General features: G+C 44.6%; 1 protein-coding gene across 13 annotated transcripts in view; it reads left to right on the forward strand.

Annotated features, from left to right (window-relative positions):
- LOC118207312 (basement membrane-specific heparan sulfate proteoglycan core protein-like) overlaps positions 1–21988 on the forward strand; it is a 140323-nt gene that overhangs the window by 98177 nt on the left and 20158 nt on the right. For 10 of the 13 annotated variants that reach the window (XM_035380762.1, XM_035380767.1, XM_035380769.1 and 7 more), the window contains 25 exons: positions 1161–1283; positions 1667–1819; positions 2158–2300; positions 2482–2559; positions 5001–5136; positions 6131–6282; positions 6579–6705; positions 7007–7140; positions 8474–8600; positions 8900–9033; positions 10367–10493; positions 10793–10926; positions 12260–12386; positions 12686–12819; positions 13435–13564; positions 14656–14799; positions 15253–15387; positions 15884–16065; positions 16827–17022; positions 17713–17892; positions 18497–18757; positions 19247–19409; positions 19921–20018; positions 20697–20963; positions 21600–21712. In XM_035380762.1, coding sequence (XP_035236653.1) covers positions 1161–1283; positions 1667–1819; positions 2158–2300; positions 2482–2559; positions 5001–5136; positions 6131–6282; positions 6579–6705; positions 7007–7140; positions 8474–8600; positions 8900–9033; positions 10367–10493; positions 10793–10926; positions 12260–12386; positions 12686–12819; positions 13435–13564; positions 14656–14799; positions 15253–15387; positions 15884–16065; positions 16827–17022; positions 17713–17892; positions 18497–18757; positions 19247–19409; positions 19921–20018; positions 20697–20963; positions 21600–21712 — 3698 coding nt within the window. The remainder of the gene's footprint in view (positions 1–1160; positions 1284–1666; positions 1820–2157; positions 2301–2481; positions 2560–5000; positions 5137–6130; positions 6283–6578; positions 6706–7006; positions 7141–8473; positions 8601–8899; positions 9034–10366; positions 10494–10792; positions 10927–12259; positions 12387–12685; positions 12820–13434; positions 13565–14655; positions 14800–15252; positions 15388–15883; positions 16066–16826; positions 17023–17712; positions 17893–18496; positions 18758–19246; positions 19410–19920; positions 20019–20696; positions 20964–21599; positions 21713–21988) is intronic. The other 3 variants (XM_035380771.1, XM_035380775.1, XM_035380772.1) reach the window with 2 other exon arrangements.

The following is a 21988-nucleotide window of genomic DNA, read 5'->3' on the forward strand; positions in this document are numbered from 1 at the left end:
ATCACTACATCATGGTTGTGCATATGTTTAACGATCTGAACAGAGGGAAAATACAAACAGGCTGAGATCTGTGCCTAGGACATCAATGTGGAGATTTTTTAATGGCGGGGGAAGTGGAAGGTATGTCGATTTTGAAATGGCTTGACGTAGGACACAGAATATTAGCCTAGAACCTCATCTTAGCCGTGCACTCTCAGAAATAAAGGTACACAAGGGTACAAGTTCTGTACAAGTACACAACTGTACCTCTAAAGGTACTGGTGACAAGACAGTTTGAACATACAGTAACAGCCACCATAACAGACACAGACTTCCTGAGGAACACTGTGTTCATCCTCCTGTAAGAACAGACCAATATGACAGCCACAGAGTTTCCTGATGTGGTTAAAATCTGACTTTTACCAATGTATATCCATTCCACATGTGAATACACTGCTTGCAGCATGCCCATTGGCAAAATGTAGCTAGTTCACAACCACATTCACTGGGAGAGAATCCAGTATATCATTGTTTGGAGTCAATGGACAGATGGTTAGGAGGTAAGTAAATTTGTCCTACACGATCAGCACCACTATTTTATAAATGGTTGTTCTTGACCCATGGAATAATCTAAATGGAGAAAAGTCATTTTATTCCATGAAGGTTTCTCTATTAATCAACAGAAATTGAGGCACAAGAAATTATCTCAAGCATTTAATCTTTAACATATCCATCATGCAAATTTCATTGATTTTTTAAATTTGACAAAGGAATCATTTTGTTTATCATTCTGTATTCATGTTTTTACTGTATGAAGATTTAAAATAAATCTAACGGGCATTAGACCTAACTGAATTCCAAATTTTTGCTATGAGTTGGAATACCAAGTATTTATTGTGGAACTTTTACAACAACAGGGGCACACAGTTAAGCCAATCTTGAAAGATACCTGAAAGTAGGCGAAAATATCATATTAACTGAATGGTTCCATCTTTGCTTCCTCTTCAGTGTGAAAGCAGAATGATAAGTGCAAATGTTGACTTTGTCACAATTAGCATTCGTTTGAGGTGAAGATGCTGGCTTTTTGGGTACTCTTGCTCCTTCAGTGATTGGCTGTGCGTGTTTCACTGACTTGACTTGAAGTGTTGCTGACTTGACCTCTGACCTCTGCCTGTTTGTAGCTTCTGAGGGGTCACAGGCAGTGGCCACTGTCCATCCGCCCGTGCTGACGGTCCAGCGAGGCCAGAGAGCTGAGTTCCGCTGCACCGCCACTGGAAACCCTGCACCTGCTGTTGAGTGGATAGGTAAAATAACTCATAATACACCAGCAGAGGGCAGCAGACACAGTCAATGGGCCGTCATGGTTATCAGCCCCTCCCATTGTTCATGAAGCATTATCAGCTCCCCCACCCGCGGGTCTACCACACAACAGTGTCACTTCCCCTATTGTTTATGAGGCAATATCACTTCCTCTGTTGTTCATACAGCAATATCACCCCCACTACCCCACCCCATTGTTCATAAAGCAGTATCGCTTCATCATTCTTGAAATTTTATTCATAATGGTGAGAGAATTTATGATTTGGAAAGTTCAATAGTCAGGTATATAATATTATAATATAATATTAGCTGCCCACCCCACTTTAGACACCACTTCCAGTCCTTTTTACATTGGAACTTTCCACAGGAGGGCAAGGCAACCAGATCCCCCGAAACGCCATCATCCGCGGAGGAGTGCTCACGATCCCAGAGGTGGAGAGGTCGGACGAGGGCGAGTACATCTGTAAAGCGCTGAACACTCACGGGGAGCACACCGCTCGAGCCGTGCTCTACGTCCACAGTACGTTCTCCTAAATTCTCAGGGGAAATTGTGTTGACTATGAACTACTCCATTTTTAGAACATGTGCTGCCTGCCACGGTCTCCCAAAATTGAACATTTTGATTTGAGTTGTAATGTAACATGTAACCTAAAGTTAAAGGTGAGGCCAGTCTACTCAACCAACTTGTAACTAGTTGCTGGATTTGGAACGGTCATTTAATCTGTCTGCTGTTTGTTATGGACTGTGTCTCCTTCACTTAGTAACATTCAGTAACTATTCTGTTGAAAGTCCTTTTCTTGTCTGCTGAGCTGAGTCTGGCTGTGAAAGTTCACTCTGGTTTTGTCCCGTGTGGAACAGGTGCCAGTCTGCCCCATGTGCAAGTGAGCCCCCAGCGTGTGGAGATCCATGAGGGGGAGACGCTCAGGCTCTACTGCCGGGCTGGGGGCACCCCCAGTCCTGGCCTCACCTGGAAGAAGAAGGGAGGCCAACTCCCCCCACAGGTCAGTCTCGGTTCTCTATCTCACCGGTTGATTACTTGGAAAAATACATACATCAGAATCTTTTCCATTGGTGCTGTTCCTCCTAGATTATTTTCGGAGATTTCTGATTGAATGTATCCTGCCAGCGTTTTTGACTTCTTTCTTTCCTTCTTTCCTCCATCTATTCTTGTCTTCGGTTCAGGCCATTCCTTCTCATGGCTTCCATCAGTTTAAAACCAACAGCCTTGATGTGTTACAGAGACGCATTGAGGAGCTGCAGGTCTGTCAGTGTGATCTCTCCACTTTCTGTCCCTTGTCCTCCCCATGAGTCCTGAACTAAGTGCATGATTTAAATCTGACCTAAATTACATTACTCCCATTAATGTACTACAAGCAAACCACAGAACTCACCGTTTATTGACCACTTGTGAATAAATGGTTATTAACGGATTTGTGTGAAATTACAAACGAATGAAGAAAATGGTTGTCTTCGTCCCTTTCACATATCGAAAGAGTTCAGATGTCTGGCGTTTTATTTATTTAAAGAACTTGCGTAAGGTCAAAAAGTATAAATTGTTTCTTGTTTAGTTTCGGGCAATATATGTTTATTGGTGAATTAAGCTTATTTATGTCTCATTGTTAGTCTCCATGTCCCTGTTGCGCCGTTTCCTCTATTTCGTAGCACTGAGTGAGCAAGTCTGTTTTTGCCAGGAGGCCCTGGGTTGCTGAGTGTTCAGGTCTCTGCTACCGCAAACCGTGCTCATTAAAAGCTTGTGATAAGGTTCAGAGCTCATTCCGTTAGCCTAAATTTGTTTTGTTTTTCTTGCGTGAGACAGGAGGCTAGCGAGCTCAACAAATTTGACTGCTTAGTCTGGATGGGCTGTTGTGAGGCCTTTCTGTAGTGGTACATTATGCCAGGGACTGTGCAGATTTTTTTTGTTACATTATCTTAGAATTCTGTTATGCCGGGTGATGTGCAAACAAGAGCATTCATGGTATTCCTTACATAGCCTGGCCCACGGGGCTAGCACTCTGCTGCTTTGCAAGTGTATACAATTTGGTTGTTGTTTTAAGCAGTTGCAGGGGTTGCTGATTTGCTGGCTGCGTGTTTATTTTTTCGTGTTTCGTGTTTTAATTAAATTAAACAATAGGAAAGATACAAAATGTGTATTAAAAAGATACCTGTACTTGGACTATATACTCTGAAGTTGATACTTCGTTGAATACACTTGAAATTTTTATTCAATTTGTTGAACCGCCCTGCTGAAAATTCCAGCTGAAACCCTCTAAACTGGTTGAAGCTGGACACTTAGCTGTTCAACAAGCTGTTCACCAGCTGACCAGGCTATATAGTCAGCTAGTTCACCAGTTTGACCACCAGCTTACTTTACGAGCTCAACCAGCTTTAATCAGCTATTTCCAGCAAGAGACCAATTTTAACCCGCTAGAAGTGTCGACAACACAGATTAAACCATGTTAAACCATCTTAGAATCCCAGCTGGTTTTAGCTGGAATTTTCAGCAGTTCAATATTTTTTAGTTTTTTCTTTCTTGCTGTTTTATGCAAAGATCTCTGTCTTTGCCGTAAACATCCAATGAAACATGCCATACACTGTTGGAAAGCTTATACTGGATAAAAGAGTTATCAATCAAATAAGAATGGACTGAAAAGAGTGACAGTGGCATAAAAAGCAGGTGGAGTTTATTTCTCAAAATGGATTGTTCAAGACAATAAATGACCATTGAATCTTGAAAGGGATATATACATGCAAAACCATTGGTATGTTTCTATATTTATTCCATACTTAGGTGCAGATATTGGTAGTAGAATGACGTGATATAATTACACAATAATTCCTCTTGTTTATTTTGCTATTCATTGTGCAGCTATTTTTAACCACTGTATTGGTATACCTTCAGGCTATTGTTGGATTTATCTTGTTACTATGACGGAATACAAGTTTTTGGTGGTGAAAAAATATTTTGAAGAACTCCCAGATAGAGACTATCTACCCCACTAGGGGGCTTGTGCAAAGGGGTTAATAAACTAATAGACTGTTTTTAATCTTAGTGGTAATTGTAATAATAGTAATTGGAATGTTTTATTAATGCCAGAGTTTGTTGAAAATAGTCAACAAATATTAATTACTTATATTAATTGTTGTCGTATTAATTATTTTGATGGAATAATGATATTAACTTAAATTAACATCTATTGCTGTTGAAAAAATCAATGGACTATAATTGCGCTATTGATTTGTTGAGTTTTTGAGTTAACACTGTTTAACATTTTAATATCGTAATATTAATTGATATTAATTTGTTTTTGTTCATTCAGAAAGTGCATTTGTTCTGTTTGTATTTGTTGTTGTGTATTTGCATTTGAATTTGCATACAATTGTCTTAACATGCAGTTCAGCACACTGCATATTTAGTTCATTGCCATAATCCATGGTATTGTTAATGAGCCAGCAGTTGCTGTGAAAAATGTCACCTTCCTCACCACGTGTGGCAGGTAAGTGAATGTACCACACATCCTGCTCTCATGACACAACCATTAAGAGGATTTCTCCCCAAAATCGTCATAGAAATGGGTCCCGAGAGTTTGGTGTTCAGGTAAATGAAATAGGAAAGAGCTGAAGGCTCACCAGGGTGGATAGTCTCACCCGTCCCCTCCGCCCTGCTCACCCTGCGTGCTCTGCCCCCCCGCCCCCCCCCCCAGGCCCGCATGGAACGCACCGACATCGGCACCCTCCTCATCCCCAACATCCGGATGGCCGATGCGGGGACTTATCTGTGCGTGGGCACCAACAACATCGGCTTCTCAGAGGCCCCCATCGAGGTGTCCGTAGGAAGAGGTGAGACAGGCAACCCTTATGCTTCTTTTATATTGAGCATATTGTGGGTGTAATCAGGTCCCCACATGCCACTTGCATTCCAGGGCTAACGGTTGTGTTTTTGTGTTGCCGTGACAGCAGTCAGGGTATTAAGATAGAATGGCATTATGCATTAGGAGCGTTCTTTGGGATAATACAGTAGTTTGATTACATGGACTAAGAATGGACAAAATGCACTAATATGTATCAAGTTACAATGTGCAAAATGCGTGTGAATGTGTACAAAAACTACAATCAGTAGTTTGCTTTTCAGGTGGCACAGGGGTATGAATCATAAAATATCAACCTGTATTAAATAAATAAATAAATATTTCAAATACAGTACTGTGCAAAAGTCTTATATAATATATAGTATATATTTGGTCTTAGATGTTTATTTTTTGTTTTCTGCATTAGTGTGTCAGTAGAAAAGAGCAAATTTGAGATTTCCAAACATGAATTTTTCAAAAAATGAAATTTTACAGATACATTTTTGTATTTTGTTAAATAGTATAATATTTTAAGTAATAGACTACTTTTCAGATAAAAACTTTATCAAGGGTCTCTGGGATTACCTGGAGAGCCAAAAGCAAGCGAAACAGCCAAAATCTGCAGAAGAACTGTGGCAAGTTCTCCAAATGCTTGGAACAACCTACCAGCCGATTTTCTTATAAAACTGCCGGACAGTGTACCTAAGAGAATTGATGTAGTTTTAAAGGCGAAGGGTGGTCACACCAAACATTGAGTTTATTTAATTTTTAACTATTTACTACTCTTTATATTATTTTTTCGATATTTATAACCTTTCATTTCATTATTTTTGAAAGCATCTTATCTGTACAGCATTTTTTTTACAGGTGCCTAAAACTTTCACACAGTACTGTATGTCCATGTATTTTAAATTCATGCATTTGCTATACTGTCAATCTTTGATGTGGACATGCATTTATGGACTTGTGTCCTTCTCCATATCTAGGGGAACCCATCTCCTCCACAGTCAGCATCCGGCCGCCCATCGCCACTGTTCAGGAAGGACAGTCGGTGGACCTTAGCTGTGTTGTCCCAGGAAGCCCTCCAATCTCTGTCACCTGGATACGAGTGGGCAGACACCTTTCCTCCAATCACCAGGTGCGTCTGCACACACTCCCAAGCACACACACACCCCTGCACATCCTCCTTCCAACTGGGTGGGTTGGGTGATACAGTAGCTACATCCAACCCCAGCTTGCCAGGTTAGACCTACTGTAACTGCTGATAGGTGTGGTAGTAAAGTTGATGTAAATCTCAGAGGTAGGAAACAAACTATCTCAGGGAAAAATAAAATATACTCTCCTTATGCTATGTCGGTTCATTTTTAGCAGAGTAGATCTTACAGCACTTACAGTATGCCAAACCTGTGTGTGTGTGTGTGTTGCATGTATCAGGTTTTGGGGACCCAGCTCCGGATCCTGCAGGCGTCTCAGGATGACTCTGGAGAGTACATCTGCAGGGTGGAGGGTGGACCCACAGTGCGGCAGGGGTCTGTGACTGTGACCGTGACTCCCAGCTCCTGTAAGTGCCAGTGAGCTGGGGAGGGTGGACAAGATACACTAAAATGTATCAAGTAACAAAGTGCAAAAAATGGCTTCCAAATGATTGTGTACATAAACTACAGTCAAAATGGGCGGTTGGGGGGATGTAGTTTGCTTTTCAGTTGCGCAGCAGTATGAACCATGCAAAAGCAATCTGTTTTAAATATGAAATGAATGCATATTTAAAGTATATTCATGTATTTCAAATGCAGGCATTTGCTATACTACTAATCTTTGATATGGAAATGCATTTATGGACTTGTGTCCTTCCCCATGTCTAGCGGGACCCATCCCTCTGCCCACCGCCACTGTTCAGGAAGGACAGTCGGTGGACCTTAACTGTGTTGTCCCAGGAAGCCCTCCACTCTCTGTCACCTGGATACGGGTGGGCGGACACCTTCCCTACAATCACCAGGTGCATCTGCACACACTCCCAAGCACACACACCTGCACATCTTCCTTCTAACTGGGTGGGTTGGGTGATAGCTGCATCCAAGCCCAGCTTGCCAGGTTAGGCATAACTGCCGATAGATGTGGCAGTAAAGTTGATTTATACCTCAGAGGTAGGAAACAAGCTTTTTGTATGGGAGAAATGAAATACAGTGCCGTGAAAAAGTATTTGCCCTCTTCCCGATTTCCTCTATTGTTGCATATTCATCATGCTGAATGGTTTAAGATCTTTATTCAAAATGTAATATCAGACAAAGGGAACACAAGTAAACACAAGACACATTTTTAAAATTAATTATTTAATTTATTTAATGATAAAAGTTATAAAACAGCCATATCACCCATGTGAAAATGTAATTGGCCCCTTAAACTTAAGAACTGGGTGCAACATCCTTAGAAAAAATTGCAGCAACCAAACACTTTCTATAATTTGATATCAGTCTTTCACATCGCTTTGGAGGAATTTAGCCCACTTTTCTTTGCAGAACTGCTTTAATTTCGACAAATGGTAGGTTTCTGAGCATGAACTGCTCGTTTCAGGTCCTACCACAACATCTCTATTGGGTTCAAGTCTGGAATTTCACAAGGCCACTGCAAAACATTAATTTTCTTTCTTTTAGCCATTCGGATATGGACTTGCTTTTGTGTTTTGGATCATTGTCTTGCTGCATAACCTAATAACACTTCAGCTTCAGCTCACAGACTAATGGTACAGAGCAGTATTCATGGTTCCTTCTATAATAGCAAGTCATTCAGGTCCCAAGGCAGCAAAGCATCCCCACACCATCACCCTACCACCACCATGTTTGACTGTTGGTATGATCTTCTTACTATGAAATGCTGTATTTGCTATACAGCAGACATAATGAGACCCTTGCCATCCAAAAAGTTCCATGTTTGACTCATTTGTCCATAGAACATTTTCCCAAAAGGCTTAGGGATCATCTAGGTGCTTTTTGGACATGTGAGATGAGCAGTGATGTTTCTCTTAGTTAGCAGTGGTTTCTGCCTTGCTATTCTCCCATGAATCTCATTTTTGCCCAGTTCCTTTCTTACTGTCAAGTCATGAACACTGACCTTAGATGAGGCTATAGAGGCCTGCAGTTTTTTGGATGTTCTTCTGGGATCTTTCATGACTTCCTGGATGAGTTGTTGCTACATTTTGGCAGGCTGGCCACTCCAACACTTTTTCACAGTACTGTATCATATCTCATTCTGTTACATCAGTGTATTTTTAGGGGAGTAGATCTTAGAGTACTTTTGTCAAACTTGTGTGTGTGCGTTTCACATTGTACCAGGTTGTGGGGACCCAGCTCCGGATCCTGCAGGCGTCTCCGGATGACTCTGGAGAGTACATCTGCAGGGTGGAGGGTGAACCCAGAGTGCGGCAGGGGTCTGTGACCGTCTCCGTGACTCCCAGCTCCTGTAAGTGCCAGTGCCCTAGGAGGGATGGATAAGATACACTAAAATCTATCAAGTAACAAAGTGCAAAATGGCTCCCAAATGAATGTGTACATAAACTGCAATCAAAATGGGCGGTTGGGGGGATGTAGTTTGCTTTTCAGTTGCGCAGCAGTATGAACCATGCAAAAGCAATCTGTTTTAAATATGAAATGAATGCATATTTAAAGTATATTCATGTATTTCAAATGCAGGCATTTGCTATACTACTAATCTTTGATATGGAAATGCATTTATGGACTTGTGTCCTTCCCCATGTCTAGCGGGACCCATCCCTCCGCCCACCGCCACTGTTCAGGAAGGACAGTCGGTGGACCTTAACTGTGTTGTCCCAGGAAGCCCTCCACTCTCTGTCACCTGGATACGAGTGGGCGGACACCTTCCCTCCAATCACCAGGTGCGTCTGCACACACTCCCAAGCACACACACCTGCACATCTTCCTTCTAACTGGGTGGGTTGGGTGATAGCTGCATCCAAGCCCAGCTTGCCAGGTTAGGCATAACTGCAGATAGATGTGGCAGTAAAGTTGATTTATACCTCAGAGGTAGGAAACAAGCTTTTTGTATGGGAGAAATGAAATACAGTGCCGTGAAAAAGTATTTGCCCTCTTCCCGATTTCCTCTATTGTTGCATATTCATCATGCTGAATGGTTTAAGATCTTTATTCAAAATGTAATATCAGACAAAGGGAACACAAGTAAACACAAGACACATTTTTAAAATTAATTATTTAATTTATTAAATGATAAAAGTTATAAAACAGCCATATCACCCATGTGAAAATGTAATTGGCCCCTTAAACTTAAGAACTGGGTGCAACATCCTTAGAAAAAATTGCAGCAACCAAACACTTCCTATAATTTGATATCAGTCTTTCACATCGCTTTGGAGGAATTTAGCCCACTTTTCTTTGCAGAACTGCTTTAATTTCGACAAATGGTAGGTTTTTGAGCATGAACTGCTCGTTTCAGGTCCTACCACAACATCTCTATTGGGTTCAAATCTGGAATTTCACAAGGCCACTGCAAAACATTAATTTTCTTTCTTTTAGCCATTCGGATATGGACTTGCTTTTGTGTTTTGGATCATTGTCTTGCTGCATAACCTAATAACACTTCAGCTTCAGCTCACAGACTAATGGTACAGAGCAGTATTCATGGTTCCTTCTATAATAGCAAGTCATTCAGGTCCCAAGGCAGCAAAGCATCCCCACACCATCACCCTACCACCACCATGTTTGACTGTTGGTATGATCTTCTTACTATGAAATGCTGTATTTGCTATACAGCAGACATAATGAGACCCTTGCCATCCAAAAAGTTCCATGTTTGACTCATTTGTCCATAGAACATTTTCCCAAAAGGCTTGGGGATCATCTAGGTGCTTTTTGGACATGTGAGATGAGCAGTGATGTTTCTCTTAGTTAGCAGTGGTTTCTGCCTTGCTATTCTCCCATGAATCTCATTTTTGCCCAGTTCCTTTCTTACTGTCAAGTCATGAACACTGACCTTAGATGAGGCTATAGAGGCCTGCAGTTTTTTGGATGTTCTTCTGGGATCTTTCATGACTTCCTGGATGAGTTGTTGCTACATTTTGGCAGGCTGGCCACTCCAACACTTTTTCACAGTACTGTATCATATCTCATTCTGTTACATCAGTGTATTTTTAGGGGAGTAGATCTTAGAGTACTTTTGTCAAACTTGTGTGTGTGCGTTTCACATTGTACCAGGTTGTGGGGACCCAGCTCCGGATCCTGCAGGCGTCTCCGGATGACTCTGGAGAGTACATCTGCAGGGTGGAGGGTGAACCCAGAGTGCGGCAGGGGTCTGTGACCGTCTCCGTGACTCCCAGCTCCTGTAAGTGCCAGTGCCCTAGGAGGGATGGATAAGATACACTAAAATCTATCAAGTAACAAAGTGCAAAATGGCTCCCAAATGAATGTGTACATAAACTGCAATCAAAATGGGCGGTTGGGGGGATGTAGTTTGCTTTTCAGTTGCGCAGCAGTATGAACCATGCAAAAGCAATCTGTTTTAAATATGAAATGAATGCATATTTAAAGTATATTCATGTATTTCAAATGCAGGCATTTGCTATACTACTAATCTTTGATATGGAAATGCATTTATGGACTTGTGTCCTTCCCCATGTCTAGCGGGACCCATCCCTCCGCCCACCGCCACTGTTCAGGAAGGACAGTCGGTGGACCTTAACTGTGTTGTCCCAGGAAGCCCTCCACTCTCTGTCACCTGGATACGAGTGGGCGGACACCTTCCCTCCAATCACCAGGTGCGTCTGCACACACTCCCAAGCACACACACCTGCACATCTTCCTTCTAACTGGGTGGGTTGGGTGATAGCTGCATCCAAGCCCAGCTTGCCAGGTTAGGCATAACTGCAGATAGATGTGGCAGTAAAGTTGATTTATACCTCAGAGGTAGGAAACAAGCTTTTTGTATGGGAGAAATGAAATACAGTGCCGTGAAAAAGTATTTGCCCTCTTCCCGATTTCCTCTATTGTTGCATATTCATCATGCTGAATGGTTTAAGATCTTTATTCAAAATGTAATATCAGACAAAGGGAACACAAGTAAACACAAGACACATTTTTAAAATTAATTATTTAATTTATTTAATGATAAAAGTTATAAAACAGCCATATCACCCATGTGAAAATGTAATTGGCCCCTTAAACTTAAGAACTGGGTGCAACATCCTTAGAAAAAATTGCAGCAACCAAACACTTCCTATAATTTGATATCAGTCTTTCACATCGCTTTGGAGGAATTTAGCCCACTTTTCTTTGCAGAACTGCTTTAATTTCGACAAATGGTAGGTTTTTGAGCATGAACTGCTCGTTTCAGGTCCTACCACAACATCTCTATTGGGTTCAAATCTGGAATTTCACAAGGCCACTGCAAAACATTAATTTTCTTTCTTTTAGCCATTCGGATATGGACTTGCTTTTGTGTTTTGGATCATTGTCTTGCTGCATAACCTAATAACACTTCAGCTTCAGCTCACAGACTAATGGTACAGAGCAGTATTCATGGTTCCTTCTATAATAGCAAGTCATTCAGGTCCCAAGGCAGCAAAGCATCCCCACACCATCACCCTACCACCACCATGTTTGACTGTTGGTATGATCTTCTTACTATGAAATGCTGTATTTGCTATACAGCAGACATAATGAGACCCTTGCCATCCAAAAAGTTCCATGTTTGACTCATTTGTCCATAGAACATTTTCCCAAAAGGCTTGGGGATCATCTAGGTGCTTTTTGGACATGTGAGATGAGCAGTGATGTTTCTCTTAGTTAGCAGTGGTTTCTGCCTTGCTATTCTCCCATGAATCTCATTTTTGCCCAGTTCCTTTCTTACTGTCAAGTCATGAACACTGACCTTAGATGAGGCTATAGAGGCCTGCAGTTTTTTGGATGTTCTTCTGGGATCTTTCATGACTTCCTGGATGAGTTGTTGCTACATTTTGGCAGGCTGGCCACTCCAACACTTTTTCACAGTACTGTATCATATCTCATTCTGTTACATCAGTGTATTTTTAGGGGAGTAGATCTTAGAGTACTTTTGTCAAACTTGTGTGTGTGCGTTTCACATTGTACCAGGTTGTGGGGACCCAGCTCCGGATCCTGCAGGCGTCTCCGGATGACTCTGGAGAGTACATCTGCAGGGTGGAGGGTGAACCCAGAGTGCGGCAGGGGTCTGTGACCGTCTCCGTGACTCCCAGCTCCTGTAAGTGCCAGTGCCCTAGGAGGGATGGATAAGATACACTAAAATCTATCAAGTAACAAAGTGCAAAATGGCTCCCAAATGAATGTGTACATAAACTGCAATCAAAATGGGCGGTTGGGGGGATGTAGTTTGCTTTTCAGTTGCGCAGCAGTATGAACCATGCAAAAGCAATCTGTTTTAAATATGAAATGAATGCATATTTAAAGTATATTCATGTATTTCAAATGCAGGCATTTGCTATACTACTAATCTTTGATATGGAAATGCATTTATGGACTTGTGTCCTTCCCCATGTCTAGCGGGACCCATCCCTCCGCCCATCGCCACTGTTCAGGAAGGACAGTCGCTGGACCTTAACTGTGTTGTCCCAGGAAGCCCTCCAATCTCTGTCACCTGGATACGGGTGGGCGGACACCTTTCCTCCAATCACCAGGTACGCCTGCACACTCTCCCAAGCACACACACCTGCACATCCTCCTTCTAACTGGGTGGGTTGGGTGATAGCTGCATCCAAGCCCAAGTTGCCAGGTTAGGCCTAACTGCAGATAGCTGTGGCATAAACTTGATTTATACCTCAGAGGTTGGTGCCCTGCTCAGAATGTGCCTATATGTATTATCGGGAATGGGATACTTCACATGTCATGCACAGCCGGGAAAATAAACCAGTTCCTGTTCCCATTCTGAATGACTGGTGGATGCATTTGTTGTTCCACTGAATTATTGCCCTGTAGAGCAACTTCAGGACCTGCAGGGTTGTCCTACATTTGACAGCCTTTTAGGAATCAAGCTTTTCTGAGGGAAAAGTACAATATATCTCATTGCATACCTGACTGTTTAAAGTAGATCTTACAGTACCTCTGACAAAATTGTGTGTGTCTGTATACATGTATTTGCGTGTTTGTGTGTGTGTGTGTGTGTGTGTGCATGAATATGTGTCTGTGTCTTTCTTTGTGTTTGGTTTTCTGCGTGTGTGTGTCTTTCTGTGTGTCTGTATGTGTGTGCGTGTGTGTGTGTGTGTGTGTGTGTGTGTTATTTCACACTGTATCAGGTTTTGGGGACCCAGCTCCGGATCCTGCAGGCGTCTCAGGATGACTCTGGAGAGTACATCTGCAGGGTGGAGGACGGACCCCCAGTGCGGCAGGGGTCTGTGACCGTCTCGGTGACTGCCAGTTCCTCCCGTAAGTGCAGGCCTGTGTGTTCTTTCGGCAGTGGCGCCCCCGCTACCCCCCCTTCCACATGATCCGTCTCTGTCATCGGGCACCCTTTTATTTTTACACCGCAGCTTTTCGCCTCTTGACTTATGGGGACTCGCCTTTCACACGTGCCCCACTTATTCGCCCTGAGGGGAGGTCAGGCGCATCGGGCTTCCCTCGGGAGTCAAACCCATGACCCGTTGGAAATAAGCCCAGTGAGTCAACCAGTGATCCATGCTAAGGGTATTTAAAGTGTGTTTGACCCATCATCTGCTTCTTTGGCTTTTAATAGCCAGCACTGTTGCCAGTAATGGCAGTGGTCCTCAAATACATGTACTCCAAAGGCCATCTCTTGTGTGACAAAAACTTGTTTTTGCCTTTAAATATTCTTTATCAATTTAGTCTCACATAACTTGAGCTTAAATAAATCAGAAAACATAAATATATGTAACTTGTGCGATTATAATGCATATGTAGCAGTGTACATACGTCAGGGTTAGGGTCAATCCTGCAACTTGCAGGCTTTGATTGTTTAGTATTTTGTAAAACCCAGACAGTTAGTGACTCCTGGCTATCTGAGAGAGGTGTGTAGATCTAAAAAATTAAATAATTAAGCTGAGCGAAGGTCTGTACTCAATAGTTTTTAGTTAAGATGAGGCTGAAAGATTAAAGCATTTTAGTATATTGCATTCATCATTGAATTTGTGTCATGCGCTAATGCTAGTCTTGCGTACCTTACTCACTGTCACCACAGGTGTACAAGCTAATTAGAGAGAAACTATCAGTCAGCGCCTCTGTGTCAGTTACTCTCTGAACATGTACGGCATTCATGAGAGCAAATCCAAGCAGTAGCATCGATTTGGCATAGAAATGAATTGCACCCTTAATTCAGCCCTTTGGATTGAACACAGGGTACATAGATATTAGGAGTACAGTATAAGCAGCCAGAACAGTTTTGAACAGTGGCAGTGGGAACTAGGGCCCATGGTGTCAGGCCGACTGCAGATGTGTGTTACAACTCACAGTAGGACGCAGAGTCTAACCACTGGGGGGCGTATTTTTATCCCCCGGAGCAGGTCAGCCGACGCCTATCATCTCCATCGACCCCCACAGTGCCACAGTGCGCCTGGGAGAGTCCGCCAGCTTCCGCTGCCGCGTCCACGCCGGCGCCCAGCCCGTTCGCCTGGAGTGGAAGCTCCCCAACAACCAGCCCCTGCCAGGTGACGTCCAGCTAGCACAGATCCTTATGCACACAGCTCACCAGACGTCTGTCCAGCAAGGAGAATATTAGTTGCTGCTGAACAATTTCACAGTGAAGGATCTGTTTTGTTCCCTGATGTAGATTTAATTGAGATGGTTGTGACAAGGAAAAGGAGAGCAGGTGTCACTGTGGGTTACCCTCAGACCTTTTTTTAAATGTTAGGAACACATATTTACTGAAAATTAATTTTCAAGTGACTGTACACTTGCATGTTTTCTTGATGTCTTCCCCTTGGCTACTTTTTTTTAATGGCATACTACGAATTTCCGATTAACTTACACTAGCAAACATTCATGCCAAACAGAGAAGTAAGGTGTTATTTTGAAAATCTAGATGAGCACCGTGCTGAGCTGACCAGTGGCTCCCGTAGATTTATTTCAACGGTTTTCTCTCCTTCAATTTTGTACCCTAGACAACGTGAAGGTCAGTCGGGATGGCACTGAGATGACCGTCACCAACGCTCAATCCAGCAACCAGGGAACCTACCGCTGTGTGGCCAGCAACGTGTTTGGGATAACGCAGAGCATCATCTCTCTAAGAGTGAGAGGTAGGGCCAGAGTCACTCTTATCCAGAGCTCAAACTGGGCTGGATTGCTTAGAATTTGATTTGAAGTGGTTACATTTGGGTTTTGTAGGACATGATTTTTCCAGCAAGGAAAGTAAGAAGAGGAGCTTATGTACTGTATGTTTTAGAGGTTCAGTGGCAAGTTATGTGGTTACTTAGTTAAATAGTAAAGCTGAAGGGTAAAACATCATAAGTACTTCATTGTTAGTGTTGGGCAGGAACTGGTTCAGTTACATTGAAAAGCTCTGGTATCCCAGTAAGCAAAAGCTGGAATCTGTACTTATAGAGGGGTTGAAGTCTAGGTTGAGAGATGTTTTGACATAGGCCGAGTAGGTTAACCCTAATTTAGCACAGGTTTTACCTGGATATAAGTTTTTCACCACAATAATGGGATATATCATAAATACCAGAAAATCTTCAATTTACTGAGTTGAAAAAATATTGGGGGCAATTGAATTTCTTTTTCTCCCGATCCCAGAATCCCCAAAAGCAGTGGTGACCCCTCAGGGCGTGGTGCGGGTGAGGGTGGGTGAGCCCATCAACCTGGAGTGCCAGGGGTCAGGAGAGCCGCGCCCGGTCGTCAACTGGCACCGGGTGGACAGCGGCCGGAGAACAGTACTGACGAGCCCCGTGCCCATGGACTCCAACGCTGTCTTGCAGGTCAGTCAGCTGTCCATGTCCACACGTTCCAGTGCACATAGTGCAGCTACATTTAGGCATTTAGCAGACCCTCCTATACAGAGCCACTTAAAACAATGTGTAAGCCCTTTGGCTTAGAGAATGGGCAGAGAGATGATGCCATTTAAGTCATATCAGTGTCACAGCCAAAGGTGCATTAGCAGTACATGAACCTGTATAACATTGACATAGTGGCCACAACAGGGAGATTGAGGATATAGTGCTTTAAGTGGGAAATGGGTATGACATTTACGGTTACCTGTAGCATAAGTAGGTCTAGGAAACTCGTATTAAGTGCTCGGAGCTGGGGGTTCTGGGTTAGCTGACCTAAGATTCAGTGTAAACAGGTGTGTTCTCAGTCTGCGATAGAGGATTCAGTGACTCGGTTGCCCTGACTGTAGCGGGGAGCTCGTTCCTCTGCAGTTGGGCAGCATTGGCAGAATTGATTTGTTATGGTCCTGTCACACTGTAAGAAGTTTAATGCCAAGAGGAAGTCATGTGACCATGTCAGCAATGCATTTCAATCACAAGTTGACTGACACCATTAGATAAAGGACCAGTGCACAGCTAAGTCAGTTGAATAGCTTGATAAATGTGATGTAAAGCACATTAAGGAAATAAAGAACTCCCAGTGCCCTCCACAATACACGAGGATATGAAGATCTAAAAACAGCCACAAGATAACCGAAGCTTAGACACAGTCGTAAACTTTCGTCCGCCGTTTGTAATCCCTCCTGCCCCAGGTCCTGGCTGCCCGGCCGGAGGACAGCGGGACATACAGCTGCACGGTGCAGAACAGCGAGGGCACCACCGAGGTGCGGGTGGAGGTGAGGGTGGAAGGGGGGGAGCAGGTGGCCACCGCCCCCCGCGCCTCCGTAGCTGAGCCCCTGCTGGTGGTGGAGGAGGGCAAGACCGCCACCCTGCGCTGCCAGGCCCACGGTAACCGCCGGTCCCTCCGCCTGCACGCGCGTGCACGCGCACGCACAACCCACGCACACCTACAAGCACGTGCACACGCATGCACAACCTACACACACCTACAGTACACACACATGCACACACAACCCACGCACACCTACACGCACGTGCACACGCATGCACAACCTACACACACCTACAGTACACACACATGCACTCACAACCCACACACGCCTACGCACACGTGCACACGCATGCACAACCTACATACACCTACAGTATGCACACACAACCCACTCACACCTACACACGCGCCAGAACAGCTGTGTTTACAATGAACTCCATTTACATCTGATAAAAATTAGTCTTAGGGCACGTTTTACTGAAATACACTGGCCCAAATAAGATTACACTTGGACTACTGATGTCCCCGCAGGGAAAGAACTGTAATCTTCTATTTCATCTCTGTGTCATCTGTCAGTGTCTGTCAGGTGTGAAACACCAGAGCTTTAGAATTTTACAGAAAGCTTATGGGAAAGAATGTGTCAGCTGTGTTCTAGAGTTTCACCAGTTGCCCGTAGCAATATGCACTGTAGGCTATGAGGGCTGTTTTAACATCCACTTTTACAGTTTGTGTCTTTTCTGAGAAACCTCACAGATCCATGTATCTACCATTATGTACATGGCTTACTGTACACTCTCTCTGTTTAGGCGTCCCCACTCCGACCATCACCTGGTCCAAGCTCCGCTCCCCTCTTCCCTGGAGGCACAGAGTGGCTAACAACAGCCTGATCCTGCCCGGCGTGGGGCGGCAGGACTCTGGCCAGTACATCTGCAACGCCACCAACAGCCTGGGGACCTCCGAGGTCACCGTCATGCTGGACGTGGAGAGTGAGTTTCATTCGTTCACATTATAGAGCAGAAATATGTTTTCACAGAATGTCACTGATATAGAACAATGCCTTTTTAATGCTGACTCGGAGTACCCGTGGACCAGTGCTAGGCTCAATTGCGTTCTGGAAACCATCCAGAGATTTCAGATGGTTCAGTATAAACTGGAACTTACCTGCCTTTGAAATTCAATTCAGTGTTCACCATTTCAGTTAAGATTTAAAGGGAAGTAGGCTTTGTACCTTTGGTTAGCGCTGGTATTGTAAAAAAAAAAATCAGCTATCCAAAGTTTTTTGGTTGCAGCTGCAGGAACCAGCTCTAAACGGTCCTTTACTTACAGTGAGCCATGTAGTGTCAATGTCAGAACATTGACAAAACATTCCAGTAACATTGCGAGAGCATTTTGTGTTAGCTGGGAACCTGCCTCCTGAAGCACAGTGTCCCTGTTAGGGCGAAATTAGATGGAAAAAAGGTCCCCAGAATTGCTTGAAAACAAACCTTCACATTTAACAGCTTGTATTTTTGAGTGCAGCTCATGGTCTATTTCCTGAAGTGTTACCTCTCGTGTTCCCTCGCGTAACTGCCATATCTCGCCCCGCCTCAGCCCCGCCTTACGCCACCACCCTGCCCGACGACCTGGCGGTGCGGGTGGGCGAGGTGATCCGGCTGCAGTGCCTGTCGCACGGGACCCCGCCGCTGCGTTTCGAGTGGACCAAGGAGGGCAACGCCCTGCCGGCCAGGGCGGAAGTGGACAACGGCAACCTTCAGATCAACCTGGCCACGGCGGCGGACGCCGGCACGTACAAGTGCGTGGTGTCCAACCGAGTGGGCTCCAGCGAAGCGGTGGCAAAGGTCGCCGTGCGATGTGAGTCCCGCCAGTCCTCCGCAACCTGCTTCAGCGGATTGTCTATCTCCACTTTTACCGCGATTATTCATAATCATGACAATTTTAGGTTAGGCCAAACTTTGCCTTAAAAGTTACTTTATTATTTAAATTCTGAAAGAAAATCTGAAAGAAGGTCTGTTTAGGGAGCCGTGTGTGTGTGTGTGTGTGTGCATGAATATGTTTCTGTGTCTTTCTGTGTGTGTGTTTTTGTATGTGAGTGAGTTTGTGTGTGTGTGTGTGTGTGTGGCAAAACTGCAGAATGTGTCGTGTGACAGCACTGTGTTAACAGTAACTTTTTAGCGGGCGTATTAAAATAAAGAAGCCACAGCGCTCTTATTTGACTCATTTCATGGTGGTGGTTTCCAAAGCACACAAAATGGAGCTGCGCCTTTCGTGGCTTCCTTTGGCACGAGATGAGCGGGGTGAGACTCTTGCGGTGACGCTGTCCTCCTCTTCCTCTGTCCGCAGCGCCGCTGGCGGTCCGCGTGTGGCCCGAGGTGGAGGTGAAGGCCGTGGGCAGTGCCGTCGAGTTCACCTGCTCTGCCGCGGGCGGGGTCCATACCGCCATCGAGTGGCTGAAGGAGGGCGGCCCCATGCCAGTCAACCACCACATCAAGGACGGGGTGCTGAGGTGGGGTTCCCCCCTGCCAGCTCTGCGTTCACCCCGCACGGGGGCCTGGCACCACTGACAACACGTGCTGCCTGCAATAGCAAGCAGGAGCAATGAGGCTGAAAAATTTGAGCTACACTTGGAGCTGGAAGGAAGATTGTACTCCTTTTTTGTTAAAGCCATCGCATTTCAGCATGTAGTAGGGCCGACTGGAAAACAGAGCCCTTAGAAACCAGGACAATTCAGTTCAATCCTGTTTTATTTGCATAGTGCTTTTTACGGAGATAATGTCACAAAGACACTTTACAGAAATAGGAAATATTAGGCAAGACCGAGCCAGAGAGACTGGACTAAAAAGACACAACCACCAGCATACATACACTGCAGGCATTCAGAAATAACTATAGTCAGTAATGAACTACAAATAGGATCCACCAAACAATCAAGTGGAAGTAGGCAGTAGGCTATGTTTGTCCCGTGAGATCCTACTGGGGTCAGAAGGCTGGAAACAATTTTGTTGTCTTCTTCTCAGAATCGAGAACCTGGAGAGGAGCAATGAGGGAATCTACATCTGCAGGGCCACCGGGGTGTACGGCCAGGCTCAGGACACCGCCAAGCTCACCATACAAGGTCTGCGTCCTCACTCGGCTAAGAGCCACACTCTCTCCCCTCACAACGTTAGCTGTGTTTCCTTTCAAAATTCCATAGCACAGTCACCTTGGAGCACGGCGCACTTTAAACAGTCACCGCAATGCAATGGAAAACACCCACCAAGCTCTGGTCATAAACAAATTCAATTCATTGGACAATTACGGTTGAGAATAGTCCAGTTTTTGTTTATAAAAGGAGTTATGGTGCTCTGCTACCAAATGCTCCTGGCAAATTGCAACTGTTTCCGTTCTAAACTTTTATTTACTTGGATTTCTCTAAATGTAATGATGCTTAAGTGCAGTTTCTGTTTGCTATGTTGTTGCACAAAATTGGGAACAGACATTCTAAAGCAGGGCTGCCCAAACCTATTCCTGGAGATCTACTGTAGGTTTTCACTCCAACCTTGGCAAAGCGCACCTCATTCAACAGCTGGCGATCTTGTTGAGCTGCTAATTAGTAGAATCAGGCATGCCAAATTAGGGTTGAAATGAAAGCCTACAGGATGGTAGATCTCCAGGAACAGGTTAGGCAGCCCTGTTCTAAAGTCACATATATTTGTGCTATTGGGTGAACGTGACCTTGGGGCTATAGTGGTATTAAACCGGAATAAACCGCTGTGCTGACTTTGATATTCTGACTGCCCCCTGGTTCTCTCAGCCTTGCCGAAAGTCATGATCAACGTTCGCACCTCGGTGCAAACGGTGATGATTGGCAACTCGGTGGAGTTTGAGTGCCAGGCCATCGGGGACCCCCAGCCCTCAGTGAGATGGAGCAAGGTTGGGGGCGAGCTTCCCGCCCACGTGGTGGTGCGGGGGGGCATGCTGAAGATCGAGCAGGTGACGGAGGCCGACGCGGGCCAGTACCGCTGCACCGCCACCAACAACGTGGGCTCCGTGCAATCTGAGGTGGTCCTCAACATCCAGTGTGAGTGCCCTTTATTTTTACATTTTCATCAGGCATTTAGCAGGCACTCCTATCCAAAGCTAACAGGAACCAAACCCCAGGAAGCTACCAGGAAGCAAGCACATCTAAAAAGGCTAGAAGAACAATTCCAGACCCAAGCAATCGATTAAAGCACAGACAGATCCAGCTGTTGGTTCCAGTGGGAAGAGCACCACCCCCTAGTGGCCCAAAAACTCTTTTTTTCCACCTCTTCTTTCAATAACTTCATTTTTCAAGAAGGCCTTCCATCCAAGTACTAACCAAGCTCACACCTGCTTTAGCTTCTGCAGTGAGGATGATACAGGGCGGTATGGCTGCACTGGGAAACTCACCTGAACCCCCACCAATATATAGGACCCACCTGGGTGCTCACCACGCATCAGCTGAGGTGGAGACGGAGAGAAGGATTTTTAGCCAGTTAAACTTGGGGATGATTAGGTGGCAAGTTGAGAGAGCCAGATTGGGAATTTTGCAAGGAAACCGGGGAACCCCCTACTATGTGTGATAAGTGTCGTGGAACCTTGTGATCACAGTTTGTCAGGACCTTGGTTTAGGTCTCATCCTTAAGACAGTAATGTTCCTCTCTGATTGGTGCTCTGTGTGTATTACTTTCTGAAGCCTTGCCTCAGATCGTAGCCCCTCCAGATGTGAAGGAGGTGAATCTCGGGTCTGCTGCTGTCTTCCCCTGTCTGGCCACTGGATATCCCGCCCCAGAGATCAAATGGTCTAAGGTAACTATGGGTCACAACCAAGGTTCTAGGGTTTTCAGACTTGGACGTTAGCAGCGAGGAGGCCTAAAGTTTAAGAAGAAAAACGCTGTATTGCTTTTTAAGGAGACATGCTTTTACATGAAAGAAACATGAGTGAGCACCTCTCATGTCTATTATATTGCCCTTTTTAATGCATGCTGGGGTAAGATTTATGCAGGGGTGCAGACCTCGCAATTCATTACAGTAGCGTTGCAGCTCTCCTGACAGCATATGTGGGTGTGTAGCCCATGGCACTGT

The sequence above is a fragment of the Anguilla anguilla genome, chromosome 11, assembly GCF_013347855.1.
Source record: "Anguilla anguilla isolate fAngAng1 chromosome 11, fAngAng1.pri, whole genome shotgun sequence".
Classification (NCBI taxonomy): domain Eukaryota; kingdom Metazoa; phylum Chordata; class Actinopteri; order Anguilliformes; family Anguillidae; genus Anguilla; species Anguilla anguilla.